This window comes from Strigops habroptila, chromosome 2, assembly GCF_004027225.2.
Source record: "Strigops habroptila isolate Jane chromosome 2, bStrHab1.2.pri, whole genome shotgun sequence".
Lineage (NCBI taxonomy): Eukaryota > Metazoa > Chordata > Aves > Psittaciformes > Psittacidae > Strigops > Strigops habroptila.
In genome coordinates, this window is record NC_044278.2 from 3,365,199 (window position 1) to 3,392,061 (window position 26,863).

Genomic DNA, 26,863 nt, shown 5'->3' on the forward strand with positions numbered 1-26,863 from the left:
TAGACAGGACTTTGTCTGGTACGAATGGTGTGTTAAGTTAAATTGCAGTGGATGAGTGCTAGCAAATTTAAGCAGGTAAAAAAAAAACCCAAAACCAGCAACACCAGGAAAAGAAGCAAACACTCCCGCAACCAAAACTCCCACAAAAAAATAAAATCCCAAAAAACAACCCATCAAAACCCCCTGCACCTCCCAAAAAAACACCCCAACCAAAAAAACCCCCACCAAAACTCAAAGCAAAACGATGACCCCACAAAAACATCACACAAAACCCCCGCTTGGTGTTTTTGGTTGGTTTGCTTTTTGGTTTTAGTATAATTGCCAATAAAAAGTAAGAGACTTCATATTGGATTCAGCACTTCCTACATTTGAAAGCATTTTGAGCAAAGAAAATGGTTGGTCTCTGCCCAGAGGAAATGGCATTTTAGAGTGAATGGATTTGAACAGCTCTGTGCAGTTCCAACTGCTTTGGGAAAGATTTAAGATAACAGATAAGTGCAAGTTAATGATGTTGCAGAACAGCACTTTTAATTCCATATATTCCAGTTTGAGGACTTTTTTTTTAAATGGGTAAATGTATGCAGTCCTCTGAGTTGGAATTAGTATTACAGCTTTTAAACTGTGTCCTTCCTCCCCACTAAAGAGAACGTGAAGATACTTTAGATACAGCATTTCTGCAAATATTTACAGCTTTCAACTGTGCTAGCTCTTCAGCTTTGAGTTGTCGTCCTTACTGCTTTGTCAACTGTTTTCCTGAGAATATAACATATTGAACGTCTCCTCTGGCAACACAAATTACTTCTGAGGCAGAACAACCGAAAATCACCTGTCTTGCATGGCAGTCTAAATACCACTTCTAGAGTCCCTGGACTTTTTGGGTCAGATGTCACCAGGTAACCTAAATAGGCTTCTCTGGCAGAGTAGGGTAAAAATGGAATTTTGTGAGACTATTTGGAGGGAAGTAAATGAAAGTTGTTAGTAGGGACAGGTATTCCAGGTGAGGCCCAGGAAGAAGCAGCATGTTGACTCTTGCATTTCATTGGGTTTTTTTTTAATTCTCCTTCCCTTTTTATTCTCAGCTATTTTTGGGGCTTATCAAAAGTAGTTCTTTTGATCCAGCCTTTTATCTTTAACTGTCAGTCAGTGGTAGGGAAAGGAAATAGAGATCATATGTGATGGAGTTGTTTGACACTCAGAGGAATCTAAAACATGATCTTTAGTGTTATCTCTCTGCCTGTTAGATGTTTGTTCTGTTTGGACCAGTGGTGCCACAGGTCTGTGCCTGCCAAGGGCTGCTCTGTTTGACAAACTAACCTTCTGCTTTGCACAACTGGGAAAGGTTTATATGGCTTGTCCTTTCCCTTCTGCCTGCCTCTATGCCTCACTCTGCCTTCCAGTAGCATACCTGTCCCCATGACTGGGAAGCAGTGGTGCACAGTGGGACCTGTGCTGTCAGCAGCTGGCAGTTGTGTTTTAAATTCTAATTAGTGCTGCATAGGGAACGTGGTTGCTGCCATACAAGCTCCCACTGTAGTTTACTGGTCTCTTCTTGTATTGTAGCAGGAATAACCCCCAGAAGCGCTTACAGTAAATTCCTATGGCTCATTTTGGCAGAGAATTGAAATGGCTTGTGTGCTTTGGTGGAAGAGGTCTTCAAAAGGGTGGAGCTGTACAGTGCTTTATTCCTAATAGCCCAAGAGATGGCAAGAGAGGCAATTCTACCTCTTGCAATTGCCTTAGCAGAGAGACATGGCAAAGGAAGAAGGCTTTCCTTCTTGTGAGGCAGTTCAGTGAAGTTTTTCCAAAACAGGTCTCTGGGCAGTGATCAGATGATCTGCTGAGTATCTGCAGTGATACAGTGTTTTATGTGGTGAAGTACTGTTCTCTTACTGTGCTTGTCTTTTTAGGTAAGGCTTTCTGACTGCTGTTTTCAGATCTGAGCTAGCCAATTACTATGTAGTTATCCAAAGTAACATCGTCCAAACACTTCCGTTGGGCAGAACGGATCAAGTCTGACTCTATAGGTGTTAATCTGGCCGATTTTGCTGGTGTGTTTTGTGTATTTAGGGTAGGAGTGATGGTGGGATTTTTGTTGGTGGGTTGTTTTTGTGGTGCTTTTTTTTAAAGAGTAGGGGAGAAGCATGGAAAATCTATTTAGTTTTAATGCTGAGCTCAGGTGGTTGTCTCCCTAGGTTTCAACTATAATCAGCAGTGGGAGAGAGGTTTTTTCAGAGAGCTTTTGTCCATTGGTGACAGATAGAGCCATATAAAGTAGCAAACATCTAACAGTTGTGTGGAAGAACTCCTGGAAATGGAAAGATGCACCATAGCATAGCTGAACTGCTTGGCTAATCTGGTGGCCTTCTAGGATGAAGTGACTGCATTGGTGAATAGGGAAAGAGCAACTGATGTCGTCTACCTTGACTCCTGTAAGGCTTTTGGCACAGTCCCGCACAACATCCTTGTCACTAAGTTGGAGAGAGAAGGATTTGATGGATGGACTACTTGAAGGATAAGGAATTGGATGCATCTGAAGAGTTGCCCTCAATGGCTCAGTGTCCAAATGGAGATGAGAAAAAGTGATGTCCCTGAGGGGTCTGTATTAAGACTGATACTGTTCAGTGTCATCATTAATGACACAGACAGTGGGGATGAATGCACTGTCAGTAAGTTTGTGGGCAACACCAACCTGAATGGTGCAGTTGATTTGCTAAAGTGAAGGGATGCCATCCAGAGAGACCCATTGAGGAGTGGGCCCATGTGAATCTCATGAGGTTCAACAAGGCCAAGTCCTGCACCTGGATCGGGGCAATCCCCTATACCAGTGCAGTCTGGGGGATGAAGGGATTGAGAGGAGCCCCATGGAGAAGGACTGATGATACTGCTGAATATAAAAATGGACTTGAGCTGGCAGTGTGTGCTCACAACTCAGAAAGCCAGCCGTATGCTGGGCTGCATCAAAAGAAGCGTGACCAGGTCAAGGGAGGTGATTCTGCCCCTCTGCTCTGGTGAGAACCCACCTGCAGTACTGCATCCAGCTCTGGGGCCCCCAGCACAAGAAAGACATGGATCTGTCAGAGAGGGTCCAGAGGAGGGCTGGAACATCTCTCCTATGAGGAACGGCTGAGAGAGTTGGTGGTTTTTCAGCCTGGAGAAGGCTGAGGAGACCATATTGCAGCCTTTTGATACTTAAATGGAGCTTACAAGAAAGACGAAGACTTTTACCAAGGCTGGTAGTGACAAGACAAGAGACAACAGTTTTAAACTGAAAGAGGGTAGGTTTAGACTGAACATAAGGAAGAAACTCTTTACTGTGAGGGTGGTGAGACACTGGCACAGGGTGCCCAGAGAAGCTGTGGCTGCCCCATCCCTGGCAGTGTTCAAGGCCAGGCTGGACAGGGCTTGGAGCAACCTGCTCTAGTGGAAGGTGTCCCTGCCTGTGGCAGGGGCTTGGAACTTGATGAGCTTTAGGGTCCTTTCAAACCCAAACCATTCTGTGGTTCTCTGATAACTAAGAACTGTGTCCTTGTGAAAGGCTTGTGGTTTGCTTAGGGGCATTTGAAATCCCTTTTGTTGGGGATAGTGGGTGAGGGGTGAATGGGGAAGACAGCAGGTTATTACTGTGCTGCAAAATACGTTGTTTTAACCTTTTCATGTGAATCTTTATCCACATGGTATAGATGGAGTCCAACTGGGAAGGTATCTGCTTTTTCACCCAGTGCTGGAGATACGACTTTTCTGAGATACCTCAGATGGTTTGGAGATTAGAGCAATCCAGCAGCCTTGCAGTTTGATAGCATTTCTGAGGCTTCACTTAAGATGCAGGATGCGTTTCTTCATCCTGATAGAGATAATGGGTTTTAAGCAATTACACCCAGGCTAATTCCTTTTGATAAGAGCTCTACATTATCTAAAAAAAGAATCCTAACCGCCTGGGAAAGAACAATGTAAATGTCTCTCTCATGGACTCTTTCATTCGCTCTTCTCTGATACCTTCAGATGATATGCTGCAGATCTTTCAAGCCTTAAAAATCTATCAGTCTTTTCTTAGGCAGGGAGTGTTGCAGTCAGGGAGGTGTAACAGTACTGTTGGCTTGCAAGGTATGGAGGGAGCCCTGCTGCTTCAGGTGATTCTGGGCTACTATGGGGATTACAGCTTCAACATAAGGAATCAAATTTGGTCTCTCTTAAAGGAGCCCTTGCTCCCTCCCTGTGCAGGCTGTCTGGTTGTAGGGTGCAAGTTGATTCTGCTCATTAGGGAGATGTAATTTTGTAATTTGGAAAGAGTAGCAAGAGCCTACCATTTTATTTGGCACGGATCCCACCCCCTACTATGTGTTTGCACTGGAAAGAATATGTTGTTGTTGTTGTTGTTGTGTGTTAACCAGAAATTTTAAGAGTTCTCATTTATTTAGATTTTATTTTTCCTTTTCTTTTTGAGACCAGTAAAGAAATCTCAAGTCAGCTGCATTTCCGGTACTTACATTTCTTTTATTCTGCTTAATCTCTCTGATTTTTCCTCTCCTACATATACAGTGTAGGATAGATTAATTGATTGTATTTAAAAAGAGGAGGAAATCGCAAAGCAACATGCTGTTTGTGTAAATGTGCCACTTCTAGGAAAATCATGGTTTTTATATATATATTAAAAAAAAGTGTTAACAGTGTTGAAAGGCTTTCAGACATTGTAGGCATATTCGTTATAACTTGCTCTTTCTCTCCTAGATAGTCGTAGATGGCACTCTTGATGTGTAGCTGCCTGATGACATTTGGAGCTGGGAGGAGAGGCAAGGGGAAGAGGGGAAGATTGGAGATAAGGGTTATAATCTCCTGTGCTGATATGCTTTGGTTCTCCTTCTCCAGAGAAGGGGCTGTGAATGTGTGGCATGCGTCTGTCCCTTCACCTGCTTGCTCACTAGGGAAAGCCCCTTCCAGGTGGAACCTGATCAGTTCTTTTTCACAAGAGGATTTGTGTGGATGTGCGTCTGGTGGGACAGAAAAAGACGCAAAACCAAAATATATTTCCCCCCCCTCCATTTGCAAAGTGGCTTCACGTGTCTCAAACCATGTAGTTAAGCAGTGCAGGACAGGAGTGAGAGATCTGGGATTTTGCTGGAAATAGGAGGCAGAGTGCACAGCTTTAATGGTGGGGAATCCATTGCTTATTCTCCGGTGTGGCACTAGAAGGGTTGTCCCTTCTCAACCCCCTCATTTACACAGTGCTGCAGCAAAGTGGTGCCTAGATTGAAAATAAATGGAGGGGTTCGGGGGGGGAAAAGTCATTACCACCACTTGCAAAGTTGGCTGTAGTATCTTTTTCCTGTCATAAACTGTTGTGAATTTGAAAGGGCTGCTGTATTTCCTTCCCAGATATGGTGAAGTTTAGTCGGCAAATGAAACAACCTTTTGTTCAGAACGCTCTTTCGAGATGAAAGGCATCAGCAAAGTTGTTGCTGTGTCTCCTGTGACTGCTTTGGTTGAGGAGCTGGACTGTGCATTCTAAGTCTTACTGATGCGGAAGCTCGGGTGCTTAGTCTGAGCCAATTTACTCATTCTTCAGCTCTTACTTTTTTGGCTTTAATTGGCTTCCTACTGCATGTCACATTGCATTCTCCTTTGGCTGGCGGATGGAGAGAGCCAGCCTCCCTCTCTGGGCTGCTAAAAGAACATGTTTGCTTATTAGATAGAGCTGTCTAGTGCAGGCTGGAGGAAGCACCTTGTGTAAGAGAGTGTTGAAGCAGAAGCATGTTCTTTGCAATGATAATATCTTCTCAGCCTTGCGAGTGACTCCACAGATACTTCTCATTTTGTTCTTTCATGAATGATACATAGATGCGTAACCTGTGTGAAGACGAAGCTCCTAAAAGACTTTTCTCATCTATAGCAATGCCCCTAATGCAAGAGCAAATCCTCAGCAGCCCTTTCCTTGAGGAGCTGTGTCGCTTGTTGAGAGTTTAAACAGATCACTTGTTCTGTAGATCCTGCAGAATTTTGCTGGCTTGTTTTCTTGGTTATCCTAAAAATGACAGGTTGCTATTTAATGTACTCGGATTGACTTCACAACCTATCTATTCAGTCATCTGCTTTCCTTGTTCTCCTCTTTGAAAGGATTTCATTTAATGACAGCAATGAGATGGTGCATCTAGGTGATGAGATAAATTAATTTAAGTACTTCATGGACCATTGCTAGGGAACAAACACTAGCTCCAAACTGCCTAGGTTATGTCTTGACTTTCTTGCCACTGTATTATTAATATGGCAGGTCTCAGTTTATTATGTTGAGGCACACTTCGCTTGTGTTCCCGGTGGAGTATTTCATGCATTCCCTTGGGAGAATCCTCTAATTGAGTGCTTGATAAACAGCCATGAAAGCTCTGCAGTTGCTCTACTTTTTGGGTGTTTCTGGCCCAGCCCTTCAAAAGGACCGATGTTGCCTGGTAGTCCTGTCACCTAATGAGCCCAAGGAACAAGTCCTATCCCTTGTGTTTGTGTGCTGGCATCCTTACAGGAGCTCCATTATCTTTTGTTTTGGAAAACAGTTCCTTGCAATTTCATCTGGTGGTCTGGTAAAGTTTTATATTTGGGCTATTAATCTTGTGCTCAGGCAGGTTTGTTGTGCAGTATTGCAGTTTATGATACAGGGCCAGTTAAGGAGTTCCTGCTAAATATACATCTTTGGTGGTCTCAGTGGTATTGAAAAATACTGAATTGTCAAAGTTCTGTTGTTTTCTGTCACTAGTGTATACACTGCTCTGTCCTGCTCCATCTGTTTCTACAGTTAAATGGGATTCAAATGAAATCATTAAGAACATGTCACCTTATATTAACAGTGAAATATATTAGGTGTCATGGAAAATAAATGTTTCCAACAAATTTACAGCGTTTGCAGCCCTCGCATCATGAATGCTGAACTTGGATCGCTCTGGGAGGATGGAGAGAGTGTGTGTGAGTAACACGGAGCACTGCAAGAATAAAATATTTGTAAAAGCTCCTCATTATTTGCCAGAGTAATATGGAGCTCACCTTTTGCCAAGATCAGTGTCTGTAGCTCTGTGCCTTCTGCTGCAGTTACATGAAATGTTAATCCCTAATGCACAGCAAAGAACATAACACCCTGTTCAGCAGCTAGGGATGCTCTTGCTGTTGACTGCTGCAGCACAAAAGGCAGAACCCTGAATTCAGGCTTGCTAGACACTGAGTGTCCTGGGTCACCCAGAAATACAGCTCACCCTTTAGAGTGTCTGCCCTGCACATGTTCCTCCTTACCTGTGGGCACGGCACAGCACGTGCTCTGCGCTAGGTTCTCCTTCTCTTACCTGGTGATGCTGACTCTGTGCTCCTGCCTTAGAAGAATCCTGATTAATCTTAGTAGTAACAAATCTTACTGTTTGCAAAGAAGAAAAGTGTAACTGCTGCAGGCTGTCCCTCTTCTCTTCACCCTGTTCCACTGCCCTCCTTCCAACTTTGTGTTAAACTGGAATTGCTTGTGGGACTGTGCTGTGAGAAGGGGGCTTGTCATTGCTTCACAGCAATAGGCTACGGACTCTGAACAGATCCATAGAGGAATCCCTGCACCCCTATCTTTCCCTTTAGCCTGCCTTCTTTTATGAAGGTGCTAATCACCCCCTACTTCCATTTACTGTCAAAGGGTCTTTAGTGACCTAGGAAGAAGAGAAACCGAGCTGTCAGTGCAAATCTCAAACACAAATGCGCAGCCCTTGCCACATTAGTCATGCCTTTGTCACCTCTAGATTGGATTAGTGCAGTGGTGGTAGGTAGGTGGTAGGCGGTATGTGGGTATACAGCTGAAGATACATGCAGAACAGTGTTGTCTGCTTGTTTTAGTGTCACAGGAGAGTATTTTCTAGGGAGATGTCAGTATTTGAGGAGTGCCCTGAGTCAGGATCCTGAGCTGACTTCTCACAGGGGTCTGCTGGAAGCTGGTTCGGCTGTCAGGCAGTGCTTTAAAGCTTACCTGCTGCTCTAAGAGGATAAGTTGAAAGATTGAATGGGGCTGCAACTTAAGACCTAGTAAGGAAATACAGGAAATAAAGAGCCTTGCAGCTTTATTTTTTGTTGGTTATTTTTGTGTACCAATGATTTTACTATATGGTGCTTGTATTTAGAGATGGCCTTAAAGACATCCGGTTGTGGAACATTACATAGGCAGTGGAGGTTTTCTGCTCTGATCTACATGTGAACGGTGCAGAGAAGCCCAGCTTCCTTATCAGGACTAGTCAATCACTTGATCAGGTACCTAATAACCATCTTCTGGGAAGGATATAAGGGGTAAGAGATTAACCCCAGTCTGCATTACAAGTAACTTTAATGAAGTACTAATGTTGAATACAGAAGGTCATGGCAATGAGGAAATTGGACTGTTATGACTGAGCCTGTACATGTGAACAGCCTGCAAAGCAAAGAGCTAGGAGTTAGGAACCGGGGAGGTAAAGACAGTGGCAGCCCTTGGTTCAACTGTTTGCTGAGCAGTAACAAGGGATAAAAATACACTTTTTTTCCCCTCGTAGTTATGCTATGTAGTTGTGTGTACAGCTGCTTGTGTAGTTTTTTTAATGCCCACAGAAATCTTTATTCTTTAGCACATTGTTCTGCACACTGCTCTGGAGGGGATGAGCTGCACTTTGTAATAGGTTCCCCTGTTGTGAAGTGGTTTCTGTCCATGAGACTTCTTTGCCTACACCTGGATGCCTATTGGCATGATGGTCCTAAGCCTGTGAGTGGGGTCTTAATCTAAGGCAAGAAGACATACAGAGTGATAGGAGGTGAAAGGCTCAGCAAGTATATTGGTGTTCATGTCACTAACTGGTGGCTTTCCCAATGTAGCTGGAGAATTAGAGCAGTTGTGGGTTTCTGGACTTTGTGTGTTGGGTGTTTTGTTTGTTTAAATTTGGCTTTGCCTCTGTGGTATCAGCTCAGCCTTTTGGTCCAACTGCTTTTGATGTTGTTAGGGCCACTGTCTTGCTTTTAGCAAGATCTGTCCTTCAGTGTTCTGGCTTCTCCTGTTCTACCTGGCTGCTGAAATATTTTGCTATGGATATGGAGCTGGTGGGATGCAGTAGGCTGTTCATGTTTGGAGACTGAGTTTAGGTGGTACCCCTCTTGGTCTGAAAAGATTTCTCTGGTTGGAACTATGAGTCAAATTGGTTTGCTCTTTTGGAAAGTAAGAACCTGCTAAAATCCATGTGCACCTGCTGCAGTTATACTTTGGGCTGCAGAGCCAAATCAGCCAGAGAAGTCTCCTGCTGCATCTTTGCCAGGTCCTCTGGCTACTTGGAGTGGTTCACACTTTTGTGTGGAGCGTAACATGCTGTTCTGCCAGCCTTCTGCAGAGAACTGCTCTTGTCCTTCTATCCTTGTAGGAAGACAAGGTCCATCCTGACAAGGTTCAGGCATGGTCTGAACACTGTGTGTTCTTCTGATCTGGAGGGAGCCTGCTCATGCTGCCGTGTTCTGGGACATCCATCAGAGAGGAAATGTGTGCTAGAAACAGATGTGGTTACAGAAATCTGTTCAAGCAAACTGTGTCTGTTGAAATCAGTTCTTACAAATCAATTAGGAAAGTGAGGAAGCTCACCTGTGGCAGAGAAGCCACGACTCTTCAGGGCAGAAATGACTATGCTCATTTTTGGAGGAAGTCGACTTACTGTGTTTATGGCCCTCAAGCTAGGGAAGAGTTAGTTTCCTACTTTGAACCCTCTACTCGTGTCAGGAGAAGTCTTATAAAAATGCCTGGCTAGGTTATGCCCTCACTTTAGTGACGAAAACCACTTATTAGTAGTGTTTAAGCATCTTACATAGCACTTGTAAGGCTTGTAGTAGAGAAACTGGTACACATTGGATCTATGGCTGCTGCTCTCATTTTTTTTTATTTGTTTTTTTCTTCCTTCTCCTTACGGTTTTCTCTCTCTCAGTATTTTGTTACTTAATGTGTTATTAAGTAATGAAACAAAGATTGCAGACACTAAAAAGGGTGTGTTTAGGGGCTCCTGCTCCAGTGAGATTAAAAGTTACTGGGAAATACTGTTTTTACTAATTCTAACTTTCTGCAGTGAGATGCCCAACCTTATTCTATTCTGTCCTGGCAATTCCTTTGTTAACTGTGTGTTCTCTCTATCCTCCTGCCTAGCTGTCTGCAGAGGGCGTGTTGTGAGGGTGCCCAAAGGTCCTCTTATTCGAGTCGTGGGCACGGAGGTGGAGATCCCTTGCAGCGTTAGTGACTACGATGGACCCAGTGAACAGAACTTTGACTGGGAATTCTCCCGGGAGACTGACTTCGTACGGATAGTGAGTACCTGGGATTCTACCTTCACCTCTGAGGAGTACCAAAAACGCGTAGGCTACGGGGATATCAAACTGAGACGGAGCAGCAACGATGCTGTGGAACTTGTGATTAGAAACATCCAGCCAACTGACCAAGGGAGATACAAATGCTCCACGCCCAGCACTGATGCCACCGTTCAGGGAAATTATGATGCAGAGGTCCAAGTGAAAGGTATTTCTGAAGAGTGAGGTGTGCTCTAAATTTGTTTCTGATATTGATTATAGATGTGCTCTTAAGAATGTTGAACTTCTGTTGCTTATGAGCATTGTGATTATTTTTTTTCCCTCCTCCTTCTTATTCCTGTTTAATTCTTCTAAATCCAACATCAAAAATTGGGAAGTGTGATAGCAAAGGCAAGTGAGGTGAAGAAACAGAGGCCGTTTACTATAAATACCACTTTTTTCTGTCTAGTAAATATGTAAATAAAAATGGGAAAACTAAGCAGAGGGATTTCTGAAGGTGCCTGCAAATATTTAATGTCCCTAAGCCTCTGGGTAGAGAGGCTAACTTCAGGTAAAAACCAGCCTGTCTTCTCTCTCGTTTATTGTGTCATTTAGGGATCCTTCTGAATGAAAGAGGTAATCTTCCTTTTCCTCTTTAGCATGATGATGCTGCAGTCATGCTGTAGCTTTGCTCTCTCATTTAGGGTTCTTCAGTAATAACTTGGGAGACTATTTTTTTCAAGTGTCTTATCTTTTACTCCCATAAAATCAAGATGGTTCTGGATGGGAATAGTCAAAAATATGATATTTGGATGAGAAACTAAAGCAAGGGGAAAGATAAATGAATTTGAATGCTTGTCTTGGCTTGTTTAAAATGGAGCACTTCCTTTAATGGATTTTCAGCTGAATTTCCTTGTTGCTTGAATATATTTATGTGTGGAAGAAGGAATGATTGGCCAAGTGTTGCTCTGTGGTAGTTTTACTGCCTTATACCTGGACAGGTCATTGTGAGTGTTCTCTTCTTGATTCTGTTTCATGATGCTTGTGTCTTTGGTCTTTTTTTAATAGTGATTTCCGATGGCTTATCGGTGAGTGGTTCAAAAGCACGTTCCTCAATGTCTCTCAGGCTGTCTGAGGGTGACTCCTTCAAGCTGCGCTGCTCAGCAATTACCACCTCACCAGAGCACACTCACCTGCATATGACTTGGCAGATCAAAAATGGATCGACTTGGCACGACATCCTGTCTTTGACTCATGAGGGCAAATTCCAGCCGGGCCCTGGCTACGAAGAGCGCTACCGTAATGGAGATATTCGCTTGGACACGGGAGCAAATGACACGTATCGCTTATCTGTGTCCCAGGCCTCGGCGGTGGATGAGGGTGCCTACAGGTGTCTTGTGAGTGAGTGGGTAAGAGGGGCAGATAGCTCATGGCAGAAGATTCAGGAGAAGAGCGTGGAGATAGCAAGCGTGGCAATCCAGCGCACTGGTGAGTGTTACTGATGGGCTGGGGTCACACCTTTGTAGCTACAGCAGTGCTGTGTCCAGACTGTGATGCTTTGAGAGCAGAAATTGGGTGAGCCGAACTAAATGAGGATGTGTTCCAGGAGAACCTAGAGTGCTGTTTGGATAGCTGGCCTGCTTACATCTGAGCTGATAGAAAATGCTTGGCGTATTTTTTTTCTAGCTTCTATTTTGGGGAGAAGGGAGATGATGGCATGGAAGCATTGGCTGGAATCTCTTAGACGCCTAGACTGAGATTTTATCTTATGCTTAGTTCACTTCAGATTTTTTCTGTTTTTTTATATTTCTCATTGTATTTAACCCCTGAGCACCCCAAACCTTCCCTCTGCTCTCTCATTGCACAGGGTTGTCCCATGGCACTAAACAGCTGCAGTTCCCCTGTAAAAGTGGCTTGTGATTCAGTGACAGATATGAAGCTTTTCTGTATGTTGTTTATTAAAATAGCATAAAAAGATCAAGAGAAAGGAGATAAGCAGTGATAATTTAGCATGACAAATTATCCACTGATTTTTATCACCAGCACTGGATCACTGGTCTGATTGCTCCATTGTGTTGGCAGGGGTCTAGGACAATAATGGTTCTGTTAAACACATCATTGCATGCTTGACTGAGGAGACAAAAATATATATAGTGCTGTGCGAAGGATATCTAGATATCCCTGCCCATACAGATGTCAGCAGTAGATGCACCTAAGCACTTAATTGTATTAGCACTACCACTGCTAGTTGGAGGAGGGAAAGTGAGGGGTGATGCATCTTGTCACTCGAGAGGTGGAAAAACAGGCAGTGATGGTCCCTCAGAAATGTGAGATTATGACGCTATTTTAGAAGTGTTCAGACAGTAAGGCTATCTTTTCAGTTTTGTAATCCTTTAATCACTATAGGGAGAACTCAGAACTGCTGGGATTTTTTTGGCTAGCTCATCTGGATGTAGTTTTAGTATCCTGGTGGTACTTAGCCTGTGAAATCTGACAGGATCAATCTGCATCCTCTTTTTCGGGGTGCCTGTTACGCAGTAAAGCTTGCAGGTGCTCTCTGCTGAGGCAGGGCTTGCTTAATCAAGAGCTGTAATTCTCCATTTGTCACACTTTTGAAGAGCTTGGTTTAAGTAGATGGGGTTTAATCAATGGCTAAAACCAGGGTGAAGATGGCCAGGACCAGTAGTAGTGCAGTTTTTTTAGTGTGGTTTGGGTGTGTGGTTTTCTTTGTGGTTGTTTTTTGTTTGTTTGTGGGTTTTTTGTTTGCCTTCATTTTTAGTTCAGCCACTGGCAGTGCTGGTACTTTGTTGGGGCATGAAGGCTTTTTTTAAAGTTATGCTAAATGGGATAGGTTATGCTCCAGCAAAATGTTGTGGGAATTTTTACCCACACATCCTGTAGTAGGACTTGAAGTTGTAAATGCAACTTGGAGTTTTAAATGCAACAACCAGCTGTGCTCAGTAGTTTTGCTCCCCTCCATTCTCACGTGCTGTAACCTGTGGGGTTAAACAAAACTAAACCTGTAGGAAACCTATAGAAACAAACCAAAAGTTGAATTAACATATCTAACAAAGTCATGCACAGGTTACTTGTGTAACTGTGTAGTAGGTTGGTTTTTTTCTGTTGCTCTTCTATCTACTTGCTCATAATTTCCATCTCCTAAAATCCTGATGTCTTTGGGCCCAACTTTGTTCTCATATGTCTTTTTTTAATAGTGCCTTGAGCAAGAGGTGTGTAACTGAGGCCTTTAGACATGTCTGTAGCAACAACAAAAAAAGCATTGAGAATATATGTATGGGTAAACTCTCTTTTTAGAGTTCCTTTGTATGCATGCATTGCCAGATTCTGAATGCCTGTCACTGTCTCATGAAGACAGAAGTGTCCCTTGGAGAAATGCTACTCTTAACCTTGCAGATGAGTCTTATTTTGTAGTCTGGCATTTATTTTGTATTCTGCCACATAGGTTTTCCTACCGATTCCCATCCCATGATAAGACAGTGAGGGAAGTCCTAATGAGATACTCATCAGACAGTGGACTTTGCTTTACCACTTGGGTGGGTCTTGCTACCTTCTGCTCAGTTTGGCTGCTCTGTGCTGTCAGGTGGTGAGCGGTGAGATGAGCATTGCTTGGCTTTGTTGGCAATAGTTGTGGCTGCTCAGTTTGGCTGTGGCCTTTATATGTTGTCTCTCCTTCCTGATGATAATCTTAGAAAGCTTTTACAGATGGATACCTATTATATAGTAGAACATGGTTTTATGTAGAAGTCACTAGTCTGCACCAAAGTCATGGCTGCCTGTTTAAGGCAGCAATCTGTAGTCTTGCTTGTGGTCTTCGTCGTAGATCTGCTAGGAAGAGCCACTGCTGTAGCAGCCCTGTCTACTGGCCTCAGTTGAGACTTTAAGAGCAGCTGTATTACAAACTGTAGGAATGGTGCTGTACTGAGATCCAAATCTAATCTTTAGGCAATGTAGAATGAAGGAATGAGCAAGTGAAGACGTGGTGACCAGGTAACTTGGTGAATGATTTGCATCGAGGTTTACAAACAACACGTACAGCACCCCTGGTTCACCTCTAACCAGTAACTAAGGCCAGCTTTTCTACTCCTGGTCTTGAAACTTTCATTCCATGGGTTTCTTTTAACAAAGCTAGCCTGGTAACCTACAGGATGCAGAAGGTTCCATTTGAATGCTGGTTATGACCATATGTGCTGGCCATAAAAATACTGGCCAGTGGAGGAGTTTAAACGTGTTTTAAGTGGCATTGCTTTAAAGTCTACAGTCAGTGTTGGTCAGAACAGTAAGTGGAGGAGTTGGCAGTATAAAGAGTTATTGCTGCCTTCTGTTTGCTTTTGTTTCATGTCTCTGCAACACACCTGAGATCGTGCAGCTCAATATCCAACAGACATTTGAAGGTAGGGCTACTGAGCAGTTTCAGAAGCTTCTGTAATAGAATGTGAAGTCCTGAATAAGTTACAGTGGACTTTAAAACAAAATAATTTTTTTTTTGTTTGAATTTTTATCTCTTTATTTCTAAGCTCTAGATGTGGTCATCTCAACAAGCAATGTGTCTGTGACTGAAAGAGACTCCCTGGATCTTACATGCAACATCACAACAGACCGGAGTGGTATTTTCCAAGCGGAGGTGATGTGGTATTTTTCTGCATCACCTGATGATACCTTGTCAGATGCTCAGGTTTTGCTGAGCATGGACCATGATTCTGTTGTCAGTGATTCAACTCTCATCAGCCTGAGCCATGTCGATAGGAACTCCTATCGCCTCTTGGTGCGTGATGTGGATGTGGGAGACTCTGGCTACTACTTCTGCCAAGCAGCTGTCTGGGTGCCACTGCATAACGGGAGTTGGCATAAGGTAGTGGAGAGAACATCTGCACCAGTCAATGTGGTGGTGACAGCATTAGGTGAGTGATTCTGCTTTCGGAGTTCATGGGTAATGTATTGCTCATTCCTTGGTCCCATCAGAAAAGGGAGAGGACCTTGCAGAAACTCTTTAGTGCAAGTTTCTCTCTTGTTTACATCTATTATCTATATGTAAAGTATCTCTCTCGCGTATAAAAATACTGATGCTGTGGGGTTTTGGGTTTGTACATTATAGGTCTTACGGCATGTTCCACTTACACGCTTTCTGGTGTCAACAGTCTGCAATTGGAAAATAGAACTTAAAAGCCTGCCTTGTTTTCCAGGGCCTGAAGCTGCCCCTGTTGTCGTATTGTCCCCTTCCACTTCCCTCATACCATTAGCAGGGCTCTGATCCAGCAACAGACATTCTTTCTGAGCTCTGAACACAGTGATATCAGATGCTTTCTCTGATTTTTTACAAGCCATATACCATAAAACTATTTGTAATGGAAACTTGATAATGAACTCTAAGAGCTTTCAAAGTTGCCAGGGTTTTGTTTTGTTGTTTTAATTGCTAGAGAGACACCACATCCTATTGATGGATTTAGAATGGAACATGACTTTATGCTGTTTTATTCTCCTCCCTTGATAAACAAGTCAATTTTACGAGACCATGTCCCAAAGCTGCTGAGCAGTGTGGCTGAGTGAGAGAGACCTGGCTGGTGGCTGACTTAATGCTAGTGGTATTGATTAGCATAGTGGCCATTAAAACAGATTTTCCTGTGGTATTTAATGTCCTACTCAGTGTGGTACATTTTTCATCTTTTAGTCCTAGAGGTGAGTGGATTTTTAGCCTTTTGGACAAGAAAAGGATTATCTGTGCACTTGAAGTTATGGGTTCCATACATTACTTCAGCATTTCTGCAGCAAGTTCTTATAATTCACCAGTGGGGTGGGGAAGCTACTTAAACGTAAACTTGATGATCTCTTTTATTTTCTCTTTCCTTTATCTCCCAGTTGTTCTCAGCAGTTTTCATTTCTTACAGCTCTAATACTGTCAATGTCCACATTTTTTTGCAAGGCGCTGGTTAGAAGCAGCCGTGTTTAACAGTCATCCATTTAAGACTTGTTGACTAGATGAGGAACAGAAGCTGTAAGAGAGATTCAACAGGCTTAGCTGATCTACCTGGCCTACAAGAGCAGCCTGACAGTATCTTTTCCTATACCCCTTTCCCAAGACAAATCTGTTTTGGAGCTCCACTGTTTCATATGCATACTGCATATTGTAAAGCAAAAGCTTTGTATTATCCCAGCTGAACTCTCTTTGTGCAAATATCCTTAGAAGGAAAATTACTTGGGAGAAATACTAAAAATTAAACTCCAGCAAAATATCTAAAAAGCCTGTCGTTTTAGGGATAGGTCTAGATGTGTCAGCCTGCCCATTCTGTCTCCTAGTTTAATCTTGGGGAAAGAATAGCTTCAATTTAGAAGCAGTGAAACTCAGGATTACGTTGCAGGAGGCTGCAGGTAAGGTTTCTGCACCTGCTAAAATTGACAAACTATTGGTTGTGTTGGAAACATGACTGAGCCTAGATGGGAGTTGGGGGGAACTGGCAGAGCTGTAGTGCTTGGTGCTTGTTCCCAGCTTTGGCTGGATGCAAGTATCCAGGCCTAAACCCTCTCAATGTACCTGTTCAGAGCTTCTTGTCACCAGAAACTGGTGGTGCTGTCCGGTTACAAAGGCAGAGTTCCTCCAACATAAACGTACTGAATGAGCCCGGTATATAGAGAGTCTGCTCTGAAGCCTGGTTTTCAGAAGTAAATAGCTGTGTCAAAAGGTTAAATCCCAGCGACAACGACTTTGAATTTTGCATTTTACCATTGTACAGAGCAGTTGAGCCTGCTCTGTACTGTTTCAGTGGCTGTTTCCAAGTATACTTGTAATGTGTGCAATGTGTGCTAGAGGTGTGCAAGTGATGAATGTCTTCTCTTCCTGTCCTCCTTTAGCCATTCAAATTGCATATTAAATTTGTGAGTGTTCCCTCCTTCCCCCATTTGCATGCATGCTCATGCATGCACACGTGTTCATGTATGCACAGGTGCACTGCATGCACCTGTAGAGTATGTACACTCTTGTAGTGCCTGTACCTCTAGGACTATTCCTTATACTCTCCATTCCAATTCAGCATTATTTGGAACAGGAGAGAATAAAATCTGCTTGGTTGGTAGGGCAAAGGAAAGTAGAATAAATTTTCAGCATTTGAGGTTTTCAACTGCATACAGAATTCACCAACTCCGCCTTAATGGAAGTTAAGAGCTGCTGGAGTATTAAGTCATTGAACTATCAGTGAGGCTGTTCTTTGACAGCTGACAGAGTGGAGGAATGAGGTTTATCTAGCCAGCCTTTTATTCTTTCTAAATCCTCTGGTTGAGTGTCTGTCAGGGTGAAGTGCCTAGCTGGAGTGGTGCTGTCAAAGCCAAAACTCTCTTCTTAGTGGTCCTTCCCCTGCCTGCAAATAAAACAAACCTGAAGTGATTTTCTGAGAACATGAGTTTCTTGCAGCTTTTTCCTTGTGTTCCTGTCTAGAGAAGAGTTTCTGCTTTCATAGTGTTTGTTGCTCTGAAAATATTAATTGGTCTTGAATGCCCCCTTTTTGGGGGGGAAGGGAAGGTGAGGGGGAGTGATAAGAAAATTGCAGAACATGAGCAATATATCATGAGGCCGTGGAGAAGAGCAGTGTTTTTTGAATGAGACAGGAAGAGTAGTGTAGCTGTAGGATCTACGGGGGCTTAAAAGTGGGTTTTGGTCACCATTAATAATCTGTGCCTTGGTTGCATAGATTTTTATTTTGCCTTCCTTACACTGAAAATGTGCAGAAATCAGCACTATTTTCACTGGTAATACATACTACAGACTTCTATAAACAGTAATTTTATGTTTTTAACACTGCAGAAACTCAGCAACTCTTGTGTCTGGTGTGTATTAATGCCCTTGCTCTTGCTAGATGCAAGGACGCTGCATGCAGAACATTTAATGGTGAGAGATCTTTTCTGCAAGCTGACATAGCAGCTTGCTTGATACACTTGTTTTTATCCTTTGCATCCGAAGTCCAAAAGTGCATGTGCACACACAGTTTGCGCAGCAGTTCTGTTAAGATGCTTTATTATCTTGGCTCATTGGTGGGCTAAGCCTAAGTTTTATCCTTGGATTGCAGTCTCTGTCCCAATTATAGCTTCAGTTAATTGTTTCTAGGAGGGCAAAATGCCAAGTAAAACATAAAGCAAGAAATAAATATAGAGCACTGAACACACAATGTAAAAGCCATGTGATGAGTGTTGGCCGAACAGTTGGAAAGCTAGTCTTTTTTTCTGAATTATAGTAGACAGCAAGGCAGAAAAATATTCTCACACTAGTAAATAAATATGTATTTCCTTTGTGGTGTGAGGTTGTTGCTGTAATCTTTTTCCTTTACTATCTCTGTAGTCTGAGAGAAAATAGTCATGTGGCTGCCTTATCGCTTTGAGGCTTTGGACAGCCAGCTATTTTAGATTTAAATACAACCACCTCGTTCTTAACCCATGAATTTCAGGCACTCCTTTTCAAGCTTGAGGTATTCCAGCCTCACAGCTGCACAGCATGTACTTCTCTTCAGACTGTGAAGCTTTTCTGATTTTTGACTCTGCACCTACTTAGTATTTATTATGCTGCCTGCTGACATGTGCTGTGCACCACTCTTGGTGCTTCGTGTGGCCAGTGCCAATGGTAGTACCCATGTCCCCTGGTTTTGGTGTCTGGGTGGGCAAGGTGTTTGTTTTTTGGGTTGTTTTTTGACATTCTTAGACTGTATCGTAGAGACATAATGGGATGGTTAAGTATGGAAAAGAGGCACTTCAGGATGGGAAATGGCCTCTTATCCTAGAGAGGGATTGGGGAAATTGGATGTCTTTAGTTAATCCAAAGGTAGAGAGTAAGGCCCCTGTTGCTGCAGGCTGCCCTCAGGCATTTGAATAGGTGCAGAGGGTGACTGCCTGAGCTGAAACTGAACCCACATGGTGAGTTCTTGGGGCCAGGCCTAAAGAAGGGGATGATGTTGCTCAACAAGATGTTAGTCCTGATTTTTCTGAAATGGTGTGACTAGACATATGAAATGGAAGCTCTTATTCATAAATGCAGGCCTTGGGGTACTTGTGTCAGACTGGTGCAAGTGTGAGAGCTGGAGTCCAAGTTCCCAGTCCCCAGGTCTTGTAAGAAAAATTCATATTCTGGTATTTGGCTTCTAGCTCAGGTGCTTTCACAGAATGGGTGTTAAAAGTTAGAAGTATCTCTTAATAAGCTCTGGCACTTTTCCCCTTCTGCTTGTAGCTTCTAACCTCTTTTTTCTGGGTTTCCTCTCCTGCAGAGCCAGACTATGAGGTGTTTCTGAATGCCTCTAAAACACCCAAGTTTTCAGATGACCCCACAGAGCTCAACTGCAGGATCACAAATGCACAGGACACTGGAGCAAACATCCGCTTCACGGTGTCCTGGTACTACAGGCAGCGCCTGCGCAGTGATGATGTGGTGACAGTGGAACTGCTGGCCACCATGGATGCAGACTGGACTCTGCAGCTTGGGGACAGGAGCAGAGAGCGGGCTCAGAACGGGGAAATCATCTTCTCTAAAAAGGCTGTTGACACCTTCAGTTTCCGAATCCAGTGGACTTCAGAAAGCGACAGAGGGGATTATTTCTGTGTCATCTCTGCGTGGAGCAGGCACCGAAACAACAGCTGGGTAAAGAGTAAAGATGTGACTTCTGCATCTGTCAGCGTTTTCTGGGCAACACAAGGTAGGAATCTTGCACCTGTTTGCTGAAAGCTTGCTAATGAGCTTTGGAAATGGGTTCTGTGTTATGAAGAGGAAAAAAAGTATCCCGTAGTGTAAAGGCCTCTTTATTTGAGGAGGGAAGTAACTACTTAACAGCACTCCCCAGTTTTATGCAACAGTTTGGAGTGGAAGTGCAAAGGAGAGATATGTCAGTCAAACTGTGCTGAGACTTCCAGGAGCCAGGCTGTCATTGTGGCAGGGGTGGCATCACTGTGCTGGGGTCATCGCACCCTTTCATTACTCAGAGTATTTTGGTCTCTATAGGATGCATCTTTCTGCTAGCAACAGGGGTTGTCTTGAGGTGAAAAGAGGAATGTCACTCACTTTCAGTCTTCTCTGTCTGATGGTTTGAGGTGGTTTTTTTCTCTTTCCTATAAGCCCATGTTTAGAACACACTTCCAAGGAAGTTCATGAGCACAGTAGTACCAGAGAGAGCATCAAAAAGTAACTGGGTGGCAGAGCAAAGTAATTCAGTGATTTGCATGGATCAGAGCCTTTTTTTAGGCTGAAGTGAGTTACCTCTGGTCAGTATTTGAGAAAATAAATATGTGCTTAGCTAAGCTGCATTTATCGTGATAGATTTGTTTAACAGTGTAGCTTAGGCATCCACAGGCAGAGAACTTTATTTCAGAGACAAGTATTTTGAAATCAGTTTGACGTTGTTTAGGGGTAATCCCTAATCAGCAAACTGGAGAGCTGCTGCTGTGATTCTGCTTTAGTGGAAGGAGAAACAGTGAGCTGCTTGCTCAGTACGCCCTTCATCCACAGGCCAAGCATGGTCCACAAAAGTCTTTTCCAACCTAGTTGGTTCTATGTTGGTTTTTTTTTTCCTCTGAAGGTGACTTCTCCAGCAGAAATGAGATCTCTCATGAATGCTGAATGCTGGTCACCATTCAGTTGTTATGCCACAACACGGAGTGTGTGTGTGTGTATGTGCATGCGTGTGTAATGGATCATTGCCTTTGGAACAGCTAGGCAGACCAGCTGGAGTTGAAAAGTCTCAGCCTGTGTTGACATTTCTGAGGGAAAACAAACCGTGACAGGTGTGAACATTCCCTTGTTTCTGGTTTTATTCCAAAAACGCTGCTAATTTCGCAACACAAATGTAAATGTTATAGTCCCCATGCTGAAAAATACATTTTGTTGGCAAAACTCAGAGTTGGGAGATTTATGATGTGAAAGTGAGCTCTCCTACAAGCACTTTCTCCTCCTGAAAAAGCATGTTATATGTATATAAGGAGGGGAGGAAAGTGATATGAGGGTTTGAATCCCCCTGCTGCTTTTCCACTACTCATGCACATCCTCCCTCTCCCCCCAGCTTTCAGCAGTTGCCCTTCTCTGCATGCCCTGTCCCTTACCATATCCTATTCATGTGAGCTCCGGAGTTGGCTGTGAGCCCAGTGCTGTAGCCAGCAAGTATGAAGGAGTTAATCTGCTGCTGCCTCTGCTCTCTGACTGTTGTTTTGACAAGCATCTCTGGTGATTTGAGTCCCTAACTGCTCCCAGCACTTGTAAAAGCGAGCAGTCAGGCTCCCACGAGCTTGCCTAAGGAGACAACAGAAACTTGCCTGTTCCTTGGATAGCTTGTGCCTACGTGGAGGCTTTTCTTCCCAACTATTTTATTACTTGCGTTCTCTGTGTTAACTTCAGAGCAGTGCTCCGAGGACTTTAGAGAAATTTCACTTTGAAAAAGGTTGTTTTTGATAAAGGAGCAATGGTTTTATGTTGTGTTGGTGGGTCAGTCAGCACAGAGGGCATTCAGGATAAGGACGCCTTTGCTTGAAATGTAAACACCATGTGAAGATGTCAGTCCTCAGTCCTTTTTGTGTGTTGTATAAGAAGTTGTGTATTTGCCAGTTTTGAACTTGAAGGATTTTTTTATCTTCTATTTTGTTCCATTGGGACCAATAATGCTCGCGTCTTTTTGCTTACTCAGCTTTACAAATGCAGCCAATTGCTATTGTAGATCAGCATTGATTTTAACATGGTCTGCCTGACTTCTTTCTTCCCTTTCCCCTCTTTCTTTTACTCTCTGCCCTGCCAAGGTGATGAAGAAAGCATCTTTATATCACCTCAAAAATGAAAAGCATCAATTATTGTTGATGTTTTTTGCTTAGAGTACAAATTCCAATCAGTAAAAAGGGGCAAAGGAAGGGAGGAAAACTTTTTTGACTGGCTCTGTAGATGAATTTCAACCCAGAAAAGAGTTCAATAGTTTAAAAGATAATTTTACTTACTGTGAGCATTGCCTGCATTTAAAACACAGTTGCTATTTGCAGTGGAATGCAGAATTGGTGCTTTTTTCCTAAACCAGTGTTTTCAACTTTGGTTCTGCATGGAATTCTTTGCAAAAAAGAACATTATGTTTTAATTGAAATTCCAAATCCCAAAGGTACCATTATTTGGGGTTTTGTTAATACTTCTGTCTTTAATTTACAGAGTAATTGTATTTAACATAATGTTACTTGTGCTAAATGCTTGCCTACGCCTTCCCATCACATTTAATTGGGAGCAAGGGCATCTTGATCGTTCAGAAAGCCCTGCAAATAGAAAACAGGTGATATGCCTGCACCCACTTGGCTTAACCATTGCTGGTGTATAACACACTGCATAGTACAGACAGGAAGCTCCTCCTGAGCAAAAAATTCCCATACCCATGGCATCAAGCTGCCAGGAGTATGTGCCAGTTTGGGTGCAGGAACAAGGAAGTGCATTAAGGTATGTGTCCAAGCCCCAGTCAGGGGTGGCTGGGCTCCTTACGCGCATGGCTGCATGAAGGTGAAGTGTTCATGCTCTTTGCTTGGCAGGGGAGCAGGCCAGTGAGGGTGGTCTAGTTGTGTGTGTAGCAGCTGGGAGAGCCATTGCATTGTATATACACATGTCATCAGGCTGTGGTGCAGGCCTTGGTGTGCCTGCTGTATTTTCAGAGCTCTTGGTATCAGAGCTGCTGGGGCTACAATTGTACCTTAAGGTGTTGTATAGCTGCCTTCTCCTACAAAAGCAAAGCTGTCATTACCTTAATGACTGTTACACTCCCTGTACTTGCAATCTAGTTAGTGCACTGGGGGATGAAGAAGCCTTTATGAATATTGAGATGGTGCTACCAGAGGCTGCTGACAAGACGTTAGGATCTGAGGTTACTGTTAGTCATGGACATCGTGCTGCTTTTCTGACTTGAATCAGTGGAGTGCAGGGAACATGTTTGCTGTTTCCTGAAGTCTTCTTGCCCTCGTAGCTGTTAGGTTTCTCTAGCAATTTGAGTGGGTTAGATTAGGTGAAAACTCTTTTTGGTCACTACCCAGGAAGTGCTCTTGAAGCTGAGCATGCACTTTGTGGTAGAGAGCAACAGGAGAATTATAGGGTGGCTTAACTACTTGGACTGGCCAGTGATGGAAGGCAGAGGCATGCATTGCCAGGCTCCAGAGTACAGCTTATTACTCACATTTTATCTGAGTCATTTGGCTAGGATTTCTTCTGCTGCTAGCCCTCTATTTTGGAGTAGCGCCCAAACTGGTTATAAGCTTTGGGTATGGTTTACTTAGGATTTCTTACCCTACCACTTTCCAACATAAACTCTGCAGATTGCAGCCTCCTCTATATGACCAACTAGGGTGTGTTTGATCATGCTTTTCATTCATGGAGTTTTACAAGAAGGAGATGAGACTCTGTGTGGGATTGCAGTTGTGTGCAGAGGGGGGCAAGTGTGCAGAGCAGCAATGAAGACAGACATTGCTTTCTTGGCAATTCTTAGAGTAGAATTGAGATCTTAAGCTGTAGTTCTTGGAAGAAAATGTTCTTTGATCTCTTTGGCCCCTCTTATGTTATAAAATCTGATGAGTAGTTTCTGTTGATATAGGAAACAGGAAGAAACTTTCCCACTTAACTTTCCTTTCCCACTTAACTTTCCTTGCATATTACTGTTATTTCTGAGCTGAGTGCCAAATCTTTGGTCTCTCCTCTTTGTCATAATGTGCAGAGACAGCTACATGCTTTTCTAGGTGGGGCTGATGGAATGCTAATTATATTTCATCTGCTGCTACTGAAGGAGAACAGTTTTGGCGAGTTGTCTCTTCTGAGCTACATTGGTACTGCTGTGATAATCTGAAAGTATTTGTCTTAAGCACATGTATGAGAGACCAAATGCAAGATTTCTTTTTGGTGTCTAGGACCCAGTGCTCCAACATGAAAATTGACAGCACAAAGAATGTTTACATCAGGAGGAATGTTTGCCCAGAGCCTCCTCATAAGGCCTAAAAAGCAGCAATATGTGGCAGGAAAGTACAGCTAGCTGTTTGTGCTTCTGCTTTTGGAGCAAAATATAATTGTCTATTATATTCCTAAAATACGTGGTAGGCTCATCTGTGCTGGGCTCCTGAATGCTGCAACCTTATGAAGAAGGTGATATCAGAATCTCATGGACACAGAATGAGGAAAAAATGGGTTTGAAATCTAGCATCAGATGCATGATGAGCTCTCTCACAAAGGAGTGGAGGATGACTCTGTGTGTGCAACTTCAATTGTGATTGTACCCTGAGTGCTTAAATGCGCCATTCTTGTATTCCCACTTAGTGGGTAGAAGTGTGATGGGGCTTTGGTGTGGAGTATCAAGTAATTCTGTGCTCAGCTAGACCACTAGAAGCAGCTCAGCCTTCACCACTCCTGCTGTTTCTTTATATAGCTTTGTACTGTGATCTGCTTTATACAGTACTGATTTAAAGTTGTCATACCGGGTTTCTCATCTTGTGGGCTGTGTTTACTCATTGTGAAAACTGCTGCTTGAAGGCAAACACTGCGAAATGTAATCTTGACAACTTATCTTGTTGCTCTTGTGGGGAGGGCATAAATATTACTGCATTTACTTCAGTTTGGGGGAATGTGTTACAATCTCACCATTGCTTATTTCCCTTTTCCTGAGAAGTTCCACCTTGCATAAAAGTGATCTGTGTAGTTTTTTGTTTAACATGTCTACACTTGTTTTTTATAAAGGGGGGAAGGGAGAATATGATGCAGCAAAGTAAGTCCAGAAAGTCAGACTGGCTGTATTTTTGCAATAGTGCTACTTTGGGAAGTGACTGTAAGCTATGCATTATGCCTCAGCCCTCCCTCCCTTGGGAAGAACCTGGGTATGCAGGGTGCCTCTTCATCACAGTGCCAGGAAACTAGCAACTCCCTTTCTTTTATCTGGTTGTGATTTCAGTCACTCCTCATATTCTCAATTTCTCCCTATGAGCTTATATTTTTTGTGTCTTGAGGCTGTGCTCCTAGATGTGTAATTTTCTCAAACCCTGTAATTAAGGGATTCTTGGGGTTGAGGAGCTGGCAGACTTTGGAGAATGCTGAAGAAAGGGAAGGAAATGAAACAGTGTTGCTGGCATTCTTTATGCCAAATGGGCTGTTGGGAAACATCAAGGCTTCTGGTAGGCTTGTACTCAGGTGAATACATGAGAAGCAAGGGAAAAGAACACATGTGGAGGTGGAGGTTTACTGAACCTTTCTCTTTCAACACAGAGGCGTGTGTATGTGGAGGTGCTGGGGATGGAGACTTCTCCTGTTACCACCAACTTCTTTATCATTCAATTTCAACTAATCTTGGGAGTTCAGCTGAATGTGTCTCTGTATTGCTGTTAGGGTGGATTTGCAAGGGAAATAAAAGAAGCTACACCAAGTGTTGCTGTTCAGTTAGTGGCAGCTTTTGTCACTAGTCATGAATACTTCAGCAGTGTCCTCATCCAGTGTAAAACTAGGACTCTGAATCTTATCTGGCTAATATCTTTACTCCTGAATCAAAAAACCCTGGAGGTCCTGTCATGCTGTGACCTGTGTATTGCATTAGTTGGTCAGTATTTGGTGTTTGTTTGTTTGAAATCTTGCATCTTGACCCAGATCGGCGTGTACTGATGTGCATGTGCTGTTGAGCAGCATTCTGAGATGTCCGTATGCGTTAAGATAAATGTGCTGGGATTTGTCTGTACTTTGCTTCTTTGTAATGTTCTGGATTGAAAGGTGCTGCAGAAATATCTGCACCTATTTATTAACCCCTCTCTTGCGGCTTATTTCCTTCCCTCTTCAGATTACACGCTTACAGTGGAGGCGGTGAAATTGAAGCCATTCTTTGTAGCAGGCCACACCTTTGAGATGACGTGCAAAGTGTCTTCAAAGAACATCAAGACACCGCGCTATTCCGTCCTCATTACAGCTGAGAAGCCACTAGCAGATCAGTCAAATCCCAACGGAACTACTCGCATCATCTCCTTGAACCAGGATTCAGTAGTGCGGCTGGAAGACTGGACAGACCAGACGCGTGTGGATGGCGTGGTGCTGGAGAAAGTCCAGGAGAATGAGTTCCGCTACAGGATGTATCAGACCCAGATTTCTGATGCTGGGCTCTATCGCTGTGTGGTGACTGCCTGGTCTCCAGGTGGTGGTGGCATGTGGCGTGAAGCAGTGAATGGCTTATCCAACCCTATCCAGATAGACTTCCAGATGTCAGGTTGGTATAGAATCTGGCAGCGGTGTGTCTGAGCCAGAAAGTCTGTCTCTGGGAAATCCTTACCCTTTGGAACATGGAAGGGTTCTCCAAATGGTATGAAGGCTGAGAGCTATGCCTGTCTCTTTTGGTGGTGCTTGTGTCCTTTGTGCTATTGATTGTTTACAGAAAGATGTTTAATGACTTGGCTGTAATCATAACCCCTGGGTTTTTCTTTACTAATGCAGCATTTATGGGCCCGCAGGTTCGGAGCTGGTTCTCAGTATGGAATAACTGCTGCCACATTTGCCAGCTTTATCGCTAGATTGCTGTTAGGTAGTGGCTGCTTTGGAAGAACACTAATACGAACTGGATTTCCGTTCCAAAACAGA

General features: G+C 43.3%; 1 protein-coding gene across 3 annotated transcripts in view; it reads left to right on the forward strand.

Moving 5' to 3' along the window:
* PTGFRN (prostaglandin F2 receptor inhibitor) overlaps nucleotides 1-26,863 on the forward strand; it is a 66,090-nt gene that overhangs the window by 17,983 nt on the left and 21,244 nt on the right. For 2 of the 3 annotated variants that reach the window (XM_030471855.1, XM_030471856.1), the window contains exons 2-6: nucleotides 10,148-10,513; nucleotides 11,353-11,772; nucleotides 14,820-15,203; nucleotides 19,542-19,967; nucleotides 26,076-26,495. In XM_030471855.1, the coding sequence (XP_030327715.1) occupies nucleotides 10,148-10,513; nucleotides 11,353-11,772; nucleotides 14,820-15,203; nucleotides 19,542-19,967; nucleotides 26,076-26,495 (2,016 nt within the window). The remainder of the gene's footprint in view (nucleotides 1-10,147; nucleotides 10,514-11,352; nucleotides 11,773-14,819; nucleotides 15,204-19,541; nucleotides 19,968-26,075; nucleotides 26,496-26,863) is intronic. The other variant, XM_032919769.1, reaches the window with a different exon arrangement.